This window comes from Gracilinanus agilis, chromosome 1 (assembly GCF_016433145.1).
Source record: "Gracilinanus agilis isolate LMUSP501 chromosome 1, AgileGrace, whole genome shotgun sequence".
In the NCBI taxonomy this organism is placed as follows: Eukaryota; Metazoa; Chordata; class Mammalia; order Didelphimorphia; family Didelphidae; genus Gracilinanus; species Gracilinanus agilis.
In genome coordinates this window covers 345,471,706-345,485,141 of record NC_058130.1, presented here as the reverse complement: position 1 = coordinate 345,485,141, position 13,436 = coordinate 345,471,706, and the positions used below count along the sequence as shown (strand labels likewise).

Below are 13,436 nucleotides of genomic sequence, written 5' to 3'. Positions count from 1 at the left end.
ATATATATATATATGTGTGTGTGTGTGTGTGTGTGTGTGTGTGTGTGTGTGTGTGTGTGTGTGTGTGTGTATGTACGTATATGCCATTAACCACTGAGGGTTTTAATGGCTTTGATCACATAGAAACACCAGAAGTTTCTGAAAGACAAAGGAAGGTGAGTTTGCAGCTTTAAGCTGCCAGGTTGCTGAAATAAAGACAATTCAACTTCTGTTGAGTGATAACTTGGAAAACAAGTTCCTTCATAATGGTTCTCTCTCTCCATCTTACTCTGTATGTGTGTCTATGAATCTCTGTCTCTAATTTTATCTCTCTGCCTTTCTCTGTCTCTATCTCTCTTTCTTTATCTCTGATTTTCTGTTTCCATGTCTCTCATTTCTATTGCTTCCTGTGTCTCTGAATCTCCATACATCTCTGTCTCTGTTGGTCTCTTTATGTCTCTGAATGTCTATAAATCTGTTTCTGTCTCTATCATTTTCTCTGCCTTTTTCTCTCTGGCTCTTTCTCTGCCTTTGTCTCTGTCTTTCTCTTTCCTCTGTCTCTGTTGGTATTTCTGAATGTGTCTGTCATCTTTGGCATTAACAACACTGGAATCCATCTTTCTTTTAACAGCACTTAGTAAATGTATAGTGAGTAAAAGTTCATTTCACTCCACCCAGTAGGTAAGTGCTTACAAAGCTCTCTCTGGGCCTGGTTAGGAGCAAATCTGTTTTCACTACCCTAAAAGAGGGAGGATTTCCATTTAAAAACTTCTTTCTTTCTTCCTTCCTTCCTTTCTTTTTCTCTTTATTTCTTTCTCTTCCCTATAACAATATAATTTATAATCTAGAAGGTAGCCCAGACTCCCATGGGCATATAAGTATTACCTAATATCAGGAACATTTTCTGGACTTTGTCCCATGTGGGTGTTGCCCCACCTGGCCAATGTTACTTCAGCAAATATTGGAAAGAGATGAGATGCTTCACAGTGTCTTCTTCAAATCCCCCCTTGCCCCAGAGGCAATCCCGTCCTCTATCCTCAACCCTGTTCCTCTAGGGATTTTTCAGAGATTTTGCCTGAGAGTGATAGATGTAGGTGGTTGCTCTGAGACTCTTCCAGTTCTGATTGATGGTTTCTATAGCAACACAAGATCATCCCAGAGGTGAATTCCAGGCCTCCCTAACACTGCTAGAGGTTTTCACCTTGGCAGGTTTCACATGGAAACTTCATTTGAGCACTGATGCCCCTTGTCCATGCCACCTCTCCAGGAAGATATCACATGAATAGAGGTGTTGTTTTCTATACTCTGCTGAACTTCAGCCCTACCATAACACCCTTTCAAACCATTCCTTGACTCCTTCAAACTGCCTATCCAATCCCTTGATTATCATTTCATCAAACATAATTTACCATTGAAACCACCTACAATTATTACTTCTTAAGATGAATCCAGGGGTAGCTCAGTAGTTCAGGGGAAAGACTTCCGTCTTGGACCTCAGTTCAAACTGACCTAGATACATCCTAGCTGTGTGAACCTGGGCAAGTAGCTTAACACCATTTGCCTATCCCTTATCCTTCTTGTTTTAGAGTTGTTACTAAGACAGAAAATAACAGTTGTTTTGTTTTGTTTTTTGTTTTTTAATGATTGGAGGACATCTTGTTATATTGAGTAGAATGCTGGTTTTGGAGCCTGGAAGATATGGGTTCAAATCCTGTCTTAAAACTTTGTACAAGTTACTTTAACACTAGGTACATCAAACAATTCCTTGGGACTTATCTACTAAACCATAAATGGATTGCCAGCTGACAAAATGTCAGATTTTTTTTCATGTTTGTAACATGAAATACTGCATTATTCCATGTATTTTAATTAATTAATCAGGCTCAAGATAGAGTCTTAGGATCATTGTATTCAGAGCTAGACATAAGATTACAGATCATCAAATTCAAGCACTTCATTTTACAAGAGTAAAAACAGAGGCTCGGAGAGAGAAAATTATTTGCCCACAGTCCCCACTGCAGAAAAATTGTACAGAAAGGGTTTGGAATATTGGAGAGAGGATTGATTGACAATGAAGGCAGTTGGAAGGGGGAGGGGAGAGACTTGAGAGGGTGACAGTTGCTCCCTGGGAACTCTCTGCCCTGGACCTCGAGACTGGAGGGGGCTCTCTCTGCCTCTCAGGATAGAAACTACCTCTATTCCTGGGATTTTCCCAACTATTTTCTCTACCTGGATTCCTGTGGATTGTGCCATTGAACAAAGGATTTGAAGGAGGCTGATTGGCCTGTCTTTAGGGCATTAGCCTGAAGAGACAGGATAAACCAGCTCTGAGGGTCAGAATCTCTTTTCCTCTTGCTATCCACTGCTAAAGACTTTGAACTTAAGAAAACTAACATAGATATATAGTATAGAATAGGAAGAAAGAAAACCTCCATATGCCTGTGAGCCCTGGGCTCAGCTCAAATCTGAGAGAGACTTGAAACCCAATCTGTGCTTAAGGTTGAGGACAATCCCTATTTCCCTCAATCCTGATCCCCTTCCCTTTAAGACTTGTTATTAAATCAACTTTAGTTAAATAAATGCAGTCAGATAATCTTTTGTAAAGGTGAAGGGGGCCAGAAGGGAGAAGCCATTAACTCCGCCATCAGTCAGTTAGGGTTGCCCTGAGGGTTAGCTAATCAACACTCTTGGCTAACCACAGTAACACCTTCCCCAGGTTTCCCTTTCTGATTTACCCTTTGTAAGAGAGTTTTCTTACACTGCCCTGGTAAGAAGTAGCATAACTAAGATTAAAATGCAGAATCACCCATAGCGAATCCAGTGAGCTTTCAACTACTTTATGCTACTTAAAATAAATAAATAAATGGGTATATATGTGTGTGTGTGTAATTGATTGTAAACTCCTTCAGGTTCAAGGACTATCTTTTGCCTCTTTTTAAATCCCCAGTGCTTAGTACAGTGCCTGGTGCACAGTGAGCACTTGAAAATATTTACTGATATACATATTGATATATGTATATTATATGTGCAAATATATGTAAATATAGTAAAGCGTTCCAAAGGCCTTTGGGGACACTCTGTATTTAGATATAATATTATAGGACCAGACTTGTGATTTCATCCACATGGGAAGCTTCTGGTGAAGACATTTCTGCAAATGCTAATGAGCTTTTTCTTACAAGTGACTTGCCCAAGGTTGCACAGCCAGTATGTGTCAGAGGTAGGACTTGAACTCATCTTCCCTACTCTGAGGCTGGCTCTTTATTCCCTGTGCCATGAATGTGTATGTATATACAGATCTATAAACTCTTCTTTATGAAAAAAATTAAACAAAACAAAAAAACTCTCCATCTAACCTCATGGAGGTCTCATGAGTAAATGATCGACTAAGGTGATTTTTTTTTCTTTCTCTTGCCAGGAATACACCTCCGTGTTCTATAGTTAATATTCAGATTGTTCTTAGCAAGAACTTAAAAAAAACAGTAAAGTTTTAAAATGTTTATCAATATAGGGAATAGGGCCTGAACTTAATAGAATCTGGTATGAAGAGCTCCAAGTAAGGAACTTTCTCTAGCAATATTTGTTATTGTTGTTGTTCAGGACTGTCTGAGTCTTCATGTCCCCATTTGGGGTTTACTTGGCAAAGAGACTGAAGTGATTTGCCATTTCCTTTTACAGCTCATTTTACAGATGAGGAAACTGAGGCAAACAGGGTGAAGTGATTTGCCCAGGGTCACACAGATAGTAAATGTCTATGGCCAGATATGAACTCAAGGTGAGTCTTCCTGACTTCAGACCTTATGCTTTTATCCACTGAGCCATCAAGCTGCCCTTTTCTACCAATATGGGTCTATACATTCTCTGCAACTTATAGTCTGAGAGGATTGTTTACCCAAAGCCACATGGCCCTTGTGTGTAAGACTTGAATCTAGTTTTTCCCAGCTCTGAGATCAACCTTCTATTACCTATACCACTCTGCCATTCTATTTGATCAGATTAGTAAATAATAATAAAAACAACTAGAACATTATATAGTACCTGCTATGTGCCAGATACTATGTCAAATGTTTGACAAATATTATCTCATTAGATCCTCACAACTATTTTGGGAGGTAGATCCCCATTTGACAGATGAGAAAACTGACACAGAGGTTGTGACTTGTCCCAGTTCACACAGATAGTATGTATCTGAGGCTACATTTGAACTCAGGTCTTCCTGACTCCAGGTCCAAGCATTCTAATCATTGTGCCACCTAGCTTCCTCCAATGAGGTTAGCATTAAACTAAACAAAATTTTATCTTCTACATAAATAAATATTTGAAAAGATTAACATATAATATATTTTATATATTACATGTCATATATAATAACATCGATAAATTAAATAAATTATTTGCTCTGCAATAGAGCAGAGTGAAAAAGAGCTAGACTACTATGCTTTAAACCCTTTTTGCAACATATACTGGCTCTATGATTCTGAGAAAATCACTCATATTCCACTAGTGGAAAATGTTTCCTCGTGGGGGCTCCCTAGAGATGACCTTCTCATAAGTAACATAGATAATGAAGATACAAAAATTGGTCTTATTTTACAAGTACTTGCTGAAGTAGCTAAGTGGCCCAGTGGATAGAGAGCCAGGCCTGGCAATGGGAGATTCTGGTTTCAAATCTTGCCTCAGACACTACCTAGTTGTGTGACCCTGGGCAAGTTACTTAACTCCAGTTGCCTAATTCTTGCCACTCTTCTGCCTTAGAAAAGATAACTTGTATCGATTCTAAGACAGAAAATGAGCATTTTAAGGGGAGGGGGGAATTGCTCACCTTTATTACCTTACTATCACAATTCTGACAAAATATTTGAAAAATATGGCGGGGTTTTTTTAAGACTGTTTCTAAAAATGATCTAAATACTAATTATACAACATGGAGATATATTCTGGCCCAGAGAAAAAAATCACCTCAGTTGAACAGTTTCTGCTTATCAAGTGTCTACTGGATAACATAGGTACTATATAAGCTTGGGTTGAGATTTTAAAATTTTAATGTAAGTCAGCTTCAAAGAAAGATTTTCTTCCCAGAAGATAATATTTTAAGATATGTCAACTGCTCTGTAGAAAGTCAGAAATATGTGCCTAGAGGAAATCTATTTGTAATTAGTTCTTTATATCACTGATATTTACAAATAGGCATCAAGATTTACATCTAGGCATAAACTTATTATTGGAATCTGGAGCCAGGAGGTAATTCTCCTGCAGAAGTTAATAAAAAGCGCAGAAAATATGCAAAAATCCTCCCCTTGGCTCAGGTTAAATACTCCCCAAAAGAATGTTTAATTTTATTAAAATCAGGTTTATATTTCTTACAAGGGGGCTATGATTCTGCATTCAAGCTCGTGTTTTATTAAGAATTTTGGGCATATCGATGAAGTGATATTTTATTCAAAAATTTTCCAGCTGCAAATCAAGGGGATAGTTTAATGAACTCGAGAGGTTTAAAACCAAGGACTCCCCGGCCCCCTTTTCCTGCTAGTTTAAATGTAGGTAGTTGCACAGGACCTGTAGGTTCAGCATCTTGAGGACGTCACTTCCATGGCCGCCCCTGAATGGACATTCTCCCAACGGCCCCCTCCCCTTTTTCCAGGCTATGCCCTTGGCGCAAGGAGGGCGGGACTTACCTGAGCCCCTCTCCCTCTGGAGAATGCTGCCTGCAGTACTCCAGGGTGTAGGCATCAGCAGCCCCTGGGTTGGCGGAGCTCCATCGTATGGTGGCGGTGTTCCAACACACTGTGCAGTCCTCGGCGTTAATTATCGGGGTGGAGGGTGCTGCAAATATAGGAACAGGAGTCGGGCTAAGTCAGCAGGAATATGAACACCGGGACGATTACACGCCTATAAAACCATAAGATGCAGAGATTGCTGATCCCCCTGACAACACTAAATTGCTTTAATGAGCATATTTTTTCTCACCAGATTTCCTCAAACGCTAATAACTAATATGACTAATATGCTAATAACTAAAATGATTGGTTACAAAACCAGTCCCGCGGTAGTCCTTTATTTTCCCTCAGTCGTGAACCAAACCCACTGTGCCCTCAGTCACTCGGTTAACATTTCTTGCTAATTGGGTCCAGGGTATCTAATTAAGAGAGATGTTGCTAATGATCCGAAGGTATGTTAAGTGTCTAAAGTTTAGGAGGAATTTTTAAATATGTGCTGAGTTAACGTGCCACAAAGTTTTTACTCAGAAAATAAGTAGCTTTAAAGTGTTGGGCCCCAACGAGGCACTTGGAGGTCGTGGGGAAGAGACCAGTAGGAAAAACTTGCCCAAAGCATCTAGATTTCCTGCCTTTCCCGTCAGGCTTCTCTCCATCATCTACTCCACCTTACCTGAGTCCAGCACCTTAGGCATCGACAGAAGAACTTGGAGCCCCGGCTGCCCTACTCCATTACGTATTTAACTGGGGCAAAATAATTCAACTTAAAGTCCAGCCTATTTTCCTGGTATCTATTGCTTCCTTCTAATTACATGCCTTGAGGGAAGAGAAAGGTGGGAAGGCCGAAAAGGAGCCACAGTTTCTTTCCAGGTAAAGAACTTATTCATGGGTAAAGGTGCTCTTAAGTGATACAGACCTGAGTAGTTCCAGCACTATTCATCATCTTTTGCCCTTTGAACTCCAAGATTTATTGAGTTAACATTTAAAATTTGGAAAGAACACAAGGAGGATGAAAAATACGGGTTGCCCAGACTCTGACACGTGGGGAGTTGGGGGTGAGGGAAGGGAGTACAGCTTGTGGAATGAGTCTATCAATTTGCCTGCTTTGGACAAGGGCTACTGTTGGATTTTGCCAAGCTGAGCTCAGAATTAAGCAGGAAGAGATCAGAACAGATTGTAGCAGGGAAAGTGAGCTTCGCTTTTAAGGATTTAAACCTCTAGCTATTTCAAATGCTTGTCTCCAAATGCAGATTTTTTTTTTCTTTAATGATGTCATAGAGGTGAAAATCATGGACTGTGATGAGCTGAGAAGAATTAAAATGACAAAGAACTCTAGGGAAATGAAAGGTGAGTATCTGTAGGCTCCAAAGCATGCAGTATAGTTTGCGAGTAAAAGTCAAATTTAAAAATGCCCTTTATGATGTACATGACCAATAAGAATAATAATACCTGGGATTTGTTAAGTTTTGCAAAGCACTTTACAATTATTATCTTAATTGATCCTCAACCCTGGGAAATAAGTGTTATGATTATGCCCATTAAACTCAGGCACACTAATTAAGTGACTTGATCAGGATCACACAGCTAGTAAATGTCCAAGCCAGATTTGAGCTCAAGATGTTCCTGACTCCAGGCCTTCAGCACTCTATTGAATGCTAAGTACAGTGCCTGGTACATAGTAAATGTTTAATAAATATTTATTGATTGGTTGAGCTAGCTAGGGGAACTGGTTACATAACAAGAATGAGATACCAGATGGGCAATTATAAGCAGTCACACTGAAATACCTTGATATATTAAAAAAAACAAAACAAAATAAGTAATGCTCTCTGGTGGGCAGTTAGGTGGTGCAGTTCTGAGCCTGTAGTCAGGGAAACTCATTTTCTGGGCCTCAGACACATACTAGTTGTGTGATCCTGGGCAAGTCACTTAACCCTGTTTGCCTCTGTTCCTCATCTATAAAATGAGCTGGAGATGGAAATGGCAAACCACACTAGGATCTTTGCCAAAAAAATCACAAAAAAAGATAGATGAGTGAAAATGACTAAACAACAATGGTCTCTAGTACAGCAAATAAATCCTCTATAAAGGATTTACAGTTAAAGAAAAAAAAAAAGACAAGTCCCTCACAGAATGACAAGATATGGAAATTCTGTGTTATATCTCAATGGAAGGAATATCCTCACTTCCAAAATCACAAATCATTCAAACTTTAACAGTGTTATAATAATAAATCTCTTTTGTTGTTTTTGTTCTGCACTTGATTTCACTAGTTTGAAGTGAAACTCCCATCACTAATGAAGGTCAGCAACTCATTTGTAATTTATCATCTTAAAAATAGTAACCTCCAAAGTGAGAGGGACCTCAAGAAATACAGGTCAGTCAAAAAGAAAAGAAGGGAATGTATGTTTATATAACAGTTTTGGAGACCACTATCTTAGAAAATTGCCTGGAACATTGAGAGGTTAAGTGACTTACCCATAATTATACAGTTAGAATGGGTCAGAGGCAAGAGTTCAATCCAACTCTTTCTGACTCCAAGGCTAGGCTTCTATTGACTATGCCCATATTGGGAAACGTATGGCATACCTGCCAAAGTGGGCCTGAGGGGGTTGCTCCCCTCCTCCCTCCATGTGCCTGAGGACATTTCTCTCATCACCCACCCCTCTGCCCAGCAGCCCAATGGGAGCACTTCTTCCCTCCCCTGTCTGGGATAAGGTGAGGGCTCACATGTGACAGTTTGGGCACTTGGGCTCTAAAAGGTTCACCATCACTGCACCATGCCATTCTTCCCCTCATAGATAAATAATATGGCATTCAAGTAGATAAACTGTACTATGAAAAGGCAACTTTGGTATCCCAGTTATTGTCTGATTGTTTTCATTGTAAAAATTAAAATGAATATATAATAATAACTTTAAAATAATGTTTTTGTAAGATTTATTGGTAATCACTAGAAAATGAAACCATGTGCCATGCTAGCTTAGGCTGTTCAAACAGCCCACTCTACCATGCCACCATAGGAAGGAAAGAGGGCCCAGCCACGCAAGCCTCACAATATATCCCCCTATCTATGTCAGCACGTAATAACAGGAAGCCAGTGGGCTCTTGGAAAATGTAGTTCGAAGGCACAAAATTTCCAATAACACATTCCTCCCTGAGATCCAGAGGAAGACTGGTCTCTCCAATGGATCTTGTAAACATAATAACACACAACAAACCTATGAAATAGGTGCTTTTGTTATTACCATTTTGCATATAATTAAACTGAAGAAAATAGGGGTTTAAGTGACTTGACCAGGGTCCCAAGCATATTAAGTGTGTTGAGGCAGATTTGAGCTCAGGTCTTCCTGACAATATAATCAAAATTATTCATTTTACATCTGATAATAATCTCTAAATCTTATTTAGTCATAAATTCTTCCCTTCTCCATAGTTCTGACAAATAAACTACTCTATTTTACTTATAGTATCACCCTTTATAGCTAAATCATATATCCATTTTGACCTTATCTTGGTATAGGGTGTGAGATATTGGTCTATACCTAGCTTCTGCCATACTGTTTTTTACAATTTTCCTAGCAGTTTTTGTTAAATGGTGAGTTCTTATTCCAAAAGCTGGGATCTTTGGGTTTATCAAACACTAGATTCCTAAGGTTATTTACTCCTGTATACTATGTATCTAATCTATTCCATTGATCTTCCATTCTATTTCTTAGCCAGGAACAGATTGTTTTGTTGCTTGCTGCTTTGTAGTACAGTTTAAGATATGGTATTAATAGGCTACTTTCCTCCACACTTTTTTCATTAGTTACCTTGATAGTCTTGACCTTTTGTTCTTCCAGATGAAAGAGATACAAAAGGGATGGTAGATTCAGTGTTGAGGATTAGTCATTAGCAAAAGAAACCTGAAGTTTGGAAATGGGATCATGAAAAGGAGGTTAAAAGGAAATAAAGAGTAAAAAAATTGTTAAAGAAGAGTTGGGGAAGAAAAAAGATTAAAGAGTAAAAGAGAATAGGATGGATGGGAATACAAAATTAGCTACCAAACCTGTTATTGTGAATAAAATAAATTCACCAATAAAATAGAAGAGGATAGTAGAATGGATTGGAAAGCAGAATCACACATTATGTTGTTATCAGAAAAACTCTTGAAACATAAAGGCTCACCCAGTTTAAACAAGGAGTTGGAGCAAAATTTACTATGCCTTAAATGAACTAAAAAAAAGCAATTAAAGACTAAATTAGAAATCTTAAAAATAAAAGGAGAAATTAATGAAACTGTAAGTAAAAGAACTATTGAACTAATAAATAAGACTAGGAGTTGGTTCTATTAAAAACCAACAAATAAAATAGAGCATTGGTTAATTTGATGAAAAAAGGAAAGAAGAGAATCAAATTACCAGTATCAAAATTGAAAAGGGTGATTTCACATCTAATGAAGAAGAAATTAAAGCGATTTTGCCCAGTTATGTGACAATAAATCTGATAATCTAGGTGAAATAGCTGAACATTTTCAAAAATATAAATTGCCTAGATTAACAAAAGTGGAAATAGAATACTTAAATAATCCCATATCAGAAAAAGAAATTGAACAAGCTATCAATGAACTCCCTGAGAAAAAATCGCCAGGGCCAGATGGATTCACAAGTCAATTCTATAAAACATTTAAAGAACAAGTAATCCCAATACTACGTAAACTATTTGGCAACACAAGCAAAGGAGTCATAACAAATACTTTTTATGACACAAATTTGGTGCTGATGCCTAAGCCAGGAAGATCAAAAATAGAGAAAGAAAATTACAAACCAATTTCCTTAATGAACATTGATACAAAAATCTTAAATAAAATACTAGCAAAGAGACTACAACAATATATCACAAGGATTATTTACTATGATCAGGTAGAATTTATACCAGGAATGGTTTTATCTTAAGAAAACTATCAGCATAATTGACCATATCAATAATCTAACAAAAAAATGATTATCTCAATAGATGCACAAAAAGACAATATCCATTCCTATTTAAAACACTAGAAAGCATAGGAATAAAAGGGTCTTTCCTTAAAATTTTAAGAAGTATTTATAAAATCATCAGCAAGTATAATCTGCGATGGAGATAATTTAGAAGCCTTCCCAATAAGATCAAGAGTAAAGCAAGAATGCCCGTTATCACCACTATTATTTAATATTGCACCAGAAATGCTAGCTTTAGCAATTGAAGAAGAAAAAGAAGTTGAAGGAATTAAAGCAGGCAATGAGGAAACTAAATGATCTCCCTAGGCAGATGATATGATGGCATACTTAGGGAATTCTAGAAAATCAACTAAAAAAACTAGTTTAAATAATTAATAACTTTAGCAAAGTTGCAGGATACAAAATGAATCCACATAAGTCATCAGCATTTCTATATATTTCCAACAAAACCCAGCAACAAGAGTTAGAAAGAGAAACTCCATTCAAAATCAAACAATATAAAATACTTGGGAATCTACTTGCCAAGACAAACATGGGAATTATATGAACAGAAAACCAAAACACTTCACACAAATAAAGTCAGATCTAAACAAATGGAAAAACATTAATTGCTCATGTGTAGGCCAAGCTAATATAGTAAAAATGACAATTCTACCTAAATTAATTTACTTCTTCAGTATCATACCAATCAAACTACCAAAAAGCTATTTTGTAGAAGTATAAAAAATAATAACAAAATCCATCTTGAAGAACAAAAGATAAAAAATATCAAGGGGACTAATTTTTTTTTAAATGTGAAGGATGGTGGCCTAGCAGTACCAGATCTTAAACTGTCCTATAAAGTAATAATCATCAAAACAATCTGGTACTGGCTAAGAAATAGAAGGGTAGAACAATGGAATAGATTGGGGATAAATGACCTTAGCTATCTAGTGTTGGCAACCCTAGCGATCCTAGTTTTTTGGGATAAGAACTCACTCTTTGAAAAAAAATTGCTGGGAAAATTGGAAAACAGTATGGCAAAAATTAGGTTTAAATCAATATCTTACACTCTATACCAAGATAAGGTCAAAATAGGTATATGATTTAAACATAAAGAGTGATATTATAAGTAAATCAGGGGAACACAGAATAATTTACTTGTCAGATCTATGGAGAAGAGAAGAATTTATGACCAAACAAGAGACAGTAAACATTACAAGATATAAAATGAGTAATTTTGATTATATTAAATTTAAAAGGTTTTGTACAAACAAAACCAATGCAACCAAGATTAGAAGGGAAGCAACAAACAAGGGGGGAAAATTGATGACATATTTCTCTGATAAAGGTCTAATTTCTTGAATACATTTTAAAACTAAGTCAGATTTATACGACTCCAGCTCATTTGTCAATTGACAAATAGTCAAAGGATATGAGCAAGTAGTTTTCAGATCTATCAATAACCATATGAAAAAAATGTTCTAAATACCTCTTGATTAGAGAAGTGCAAATTAAGACAACGCTGAGGTACCACCTCACACCTAACCAAACTGGCCAATATGGCAGTAAAGTGGTAAATGTTGGAGAGGATGTGACAAAATTGGGATACATTGTTGGTGGAGTTGTGGATCGATCCAACTATTCTGGAGGGCAATTTAGAATTATGCCCAAAGGGTTATAAAAGAATGCATATCCTTTGATCCAGTAATACCACTACTTGGGGGCAGCTGGGTAGCTCAGTGGATTGAAACCCAGGCCTGGAGATTGGAGGTCCTAGATTCAAATCTGATCTCGGACACTTCCCAGCTGTGTGACCCTGGGCAAGTCACTTGACCCCCATCGCCTACCCTTACCACTCTTCTGCCTTGGAGCCAATACAGAGCATTGACTCCAAGATGGAAGGTAAGGGTTTTTAAAAAAAAAAAATACCACTACTAGGTCTATATCCAAAAAAAGATTTTTAAAATTAGAAAAGGACTTGTACAAAAATATTTATAGCTGCTTTCTTTTGGTCACAAAGATTTGGAAACTAAAGGTATGTCCCTCAATTGAGGAATGGCTAGACAAATTGTGGTATATGATGGTGAGGGAATACTATTACACTGTAAGGAATGATGAGCAGTATGATTTCAGAAAAAACTGGAAAGACTTACATGAATTGATGCAGAGTGAAATAAGCAGAACCAGGAAAACATTGTACACAGTAATAGCAATATTGTGGAATGATCAACTGTAATAGACAGCTATTATTGGTAATAAAATGATCCGGGACAATTCTGAAGAACTTATGATAAAAAATGCTCTAAGCCTGGCTCTCAATACACTGAGTCACCACCTACTCCTAAATCTCTTCCAGTAACATCAGGAATGAAACAAGAATGGTCATGACACAACTTCTATTTGACAGAGTACTAGAAAGCTTGGCTTTAGCAATAAGATCAAAAAGAGAAAATGAAAGAATGAACAAAGCTAAAGAAAATACAAAATTATCATTATTTTGAGATTATTTTAAAAATTAATTGACAATATCTTTAGCAAAGTTATAAAATGTAAAGTGCATTCATAAAAATCATCAGCATTATTGTATAATGCCAATAAAACCTACTAGCAAGACACGGAAAGAATTCCATTAAAAAAAACCACTTCAACATGATTGAGGGTGTGGACTCGAAACTACCACACCAATGCAACTACCAACAATTTGGAAATTGGTCATGATCAAGGACACATGACAAAACTAGTGGAAATGCGCATCGGCCATGGGGGGGGGAGTGCGGGGGGG

General features: G+C 37.3%; 1 protein-coding gene across 2 annotated transcripts in view; it reads right to left on the bottom strand.

Annotated features, from left to right (window-relative positions):
- Positions 1-13,436, bottom strand: part of CMYA5 (cardiomyopathy associated 5) — a 146,261-nt gene that overhangs the window by 44,484 nt on the left and 88,341 nt on the right. For both annotated transcript variants that reach the window (XM_044663303.1, XM_044663316.1), the window contains one exon: positions 5,655-5,802. In XM_044663303.1, the coding sequence (XP_044519238.1) occupies positions 5,655-5,802 (148 nt within the window). The remainder of the gene's footprint in view (positions 1-5,654; positions 5,803-13,436) is intronic.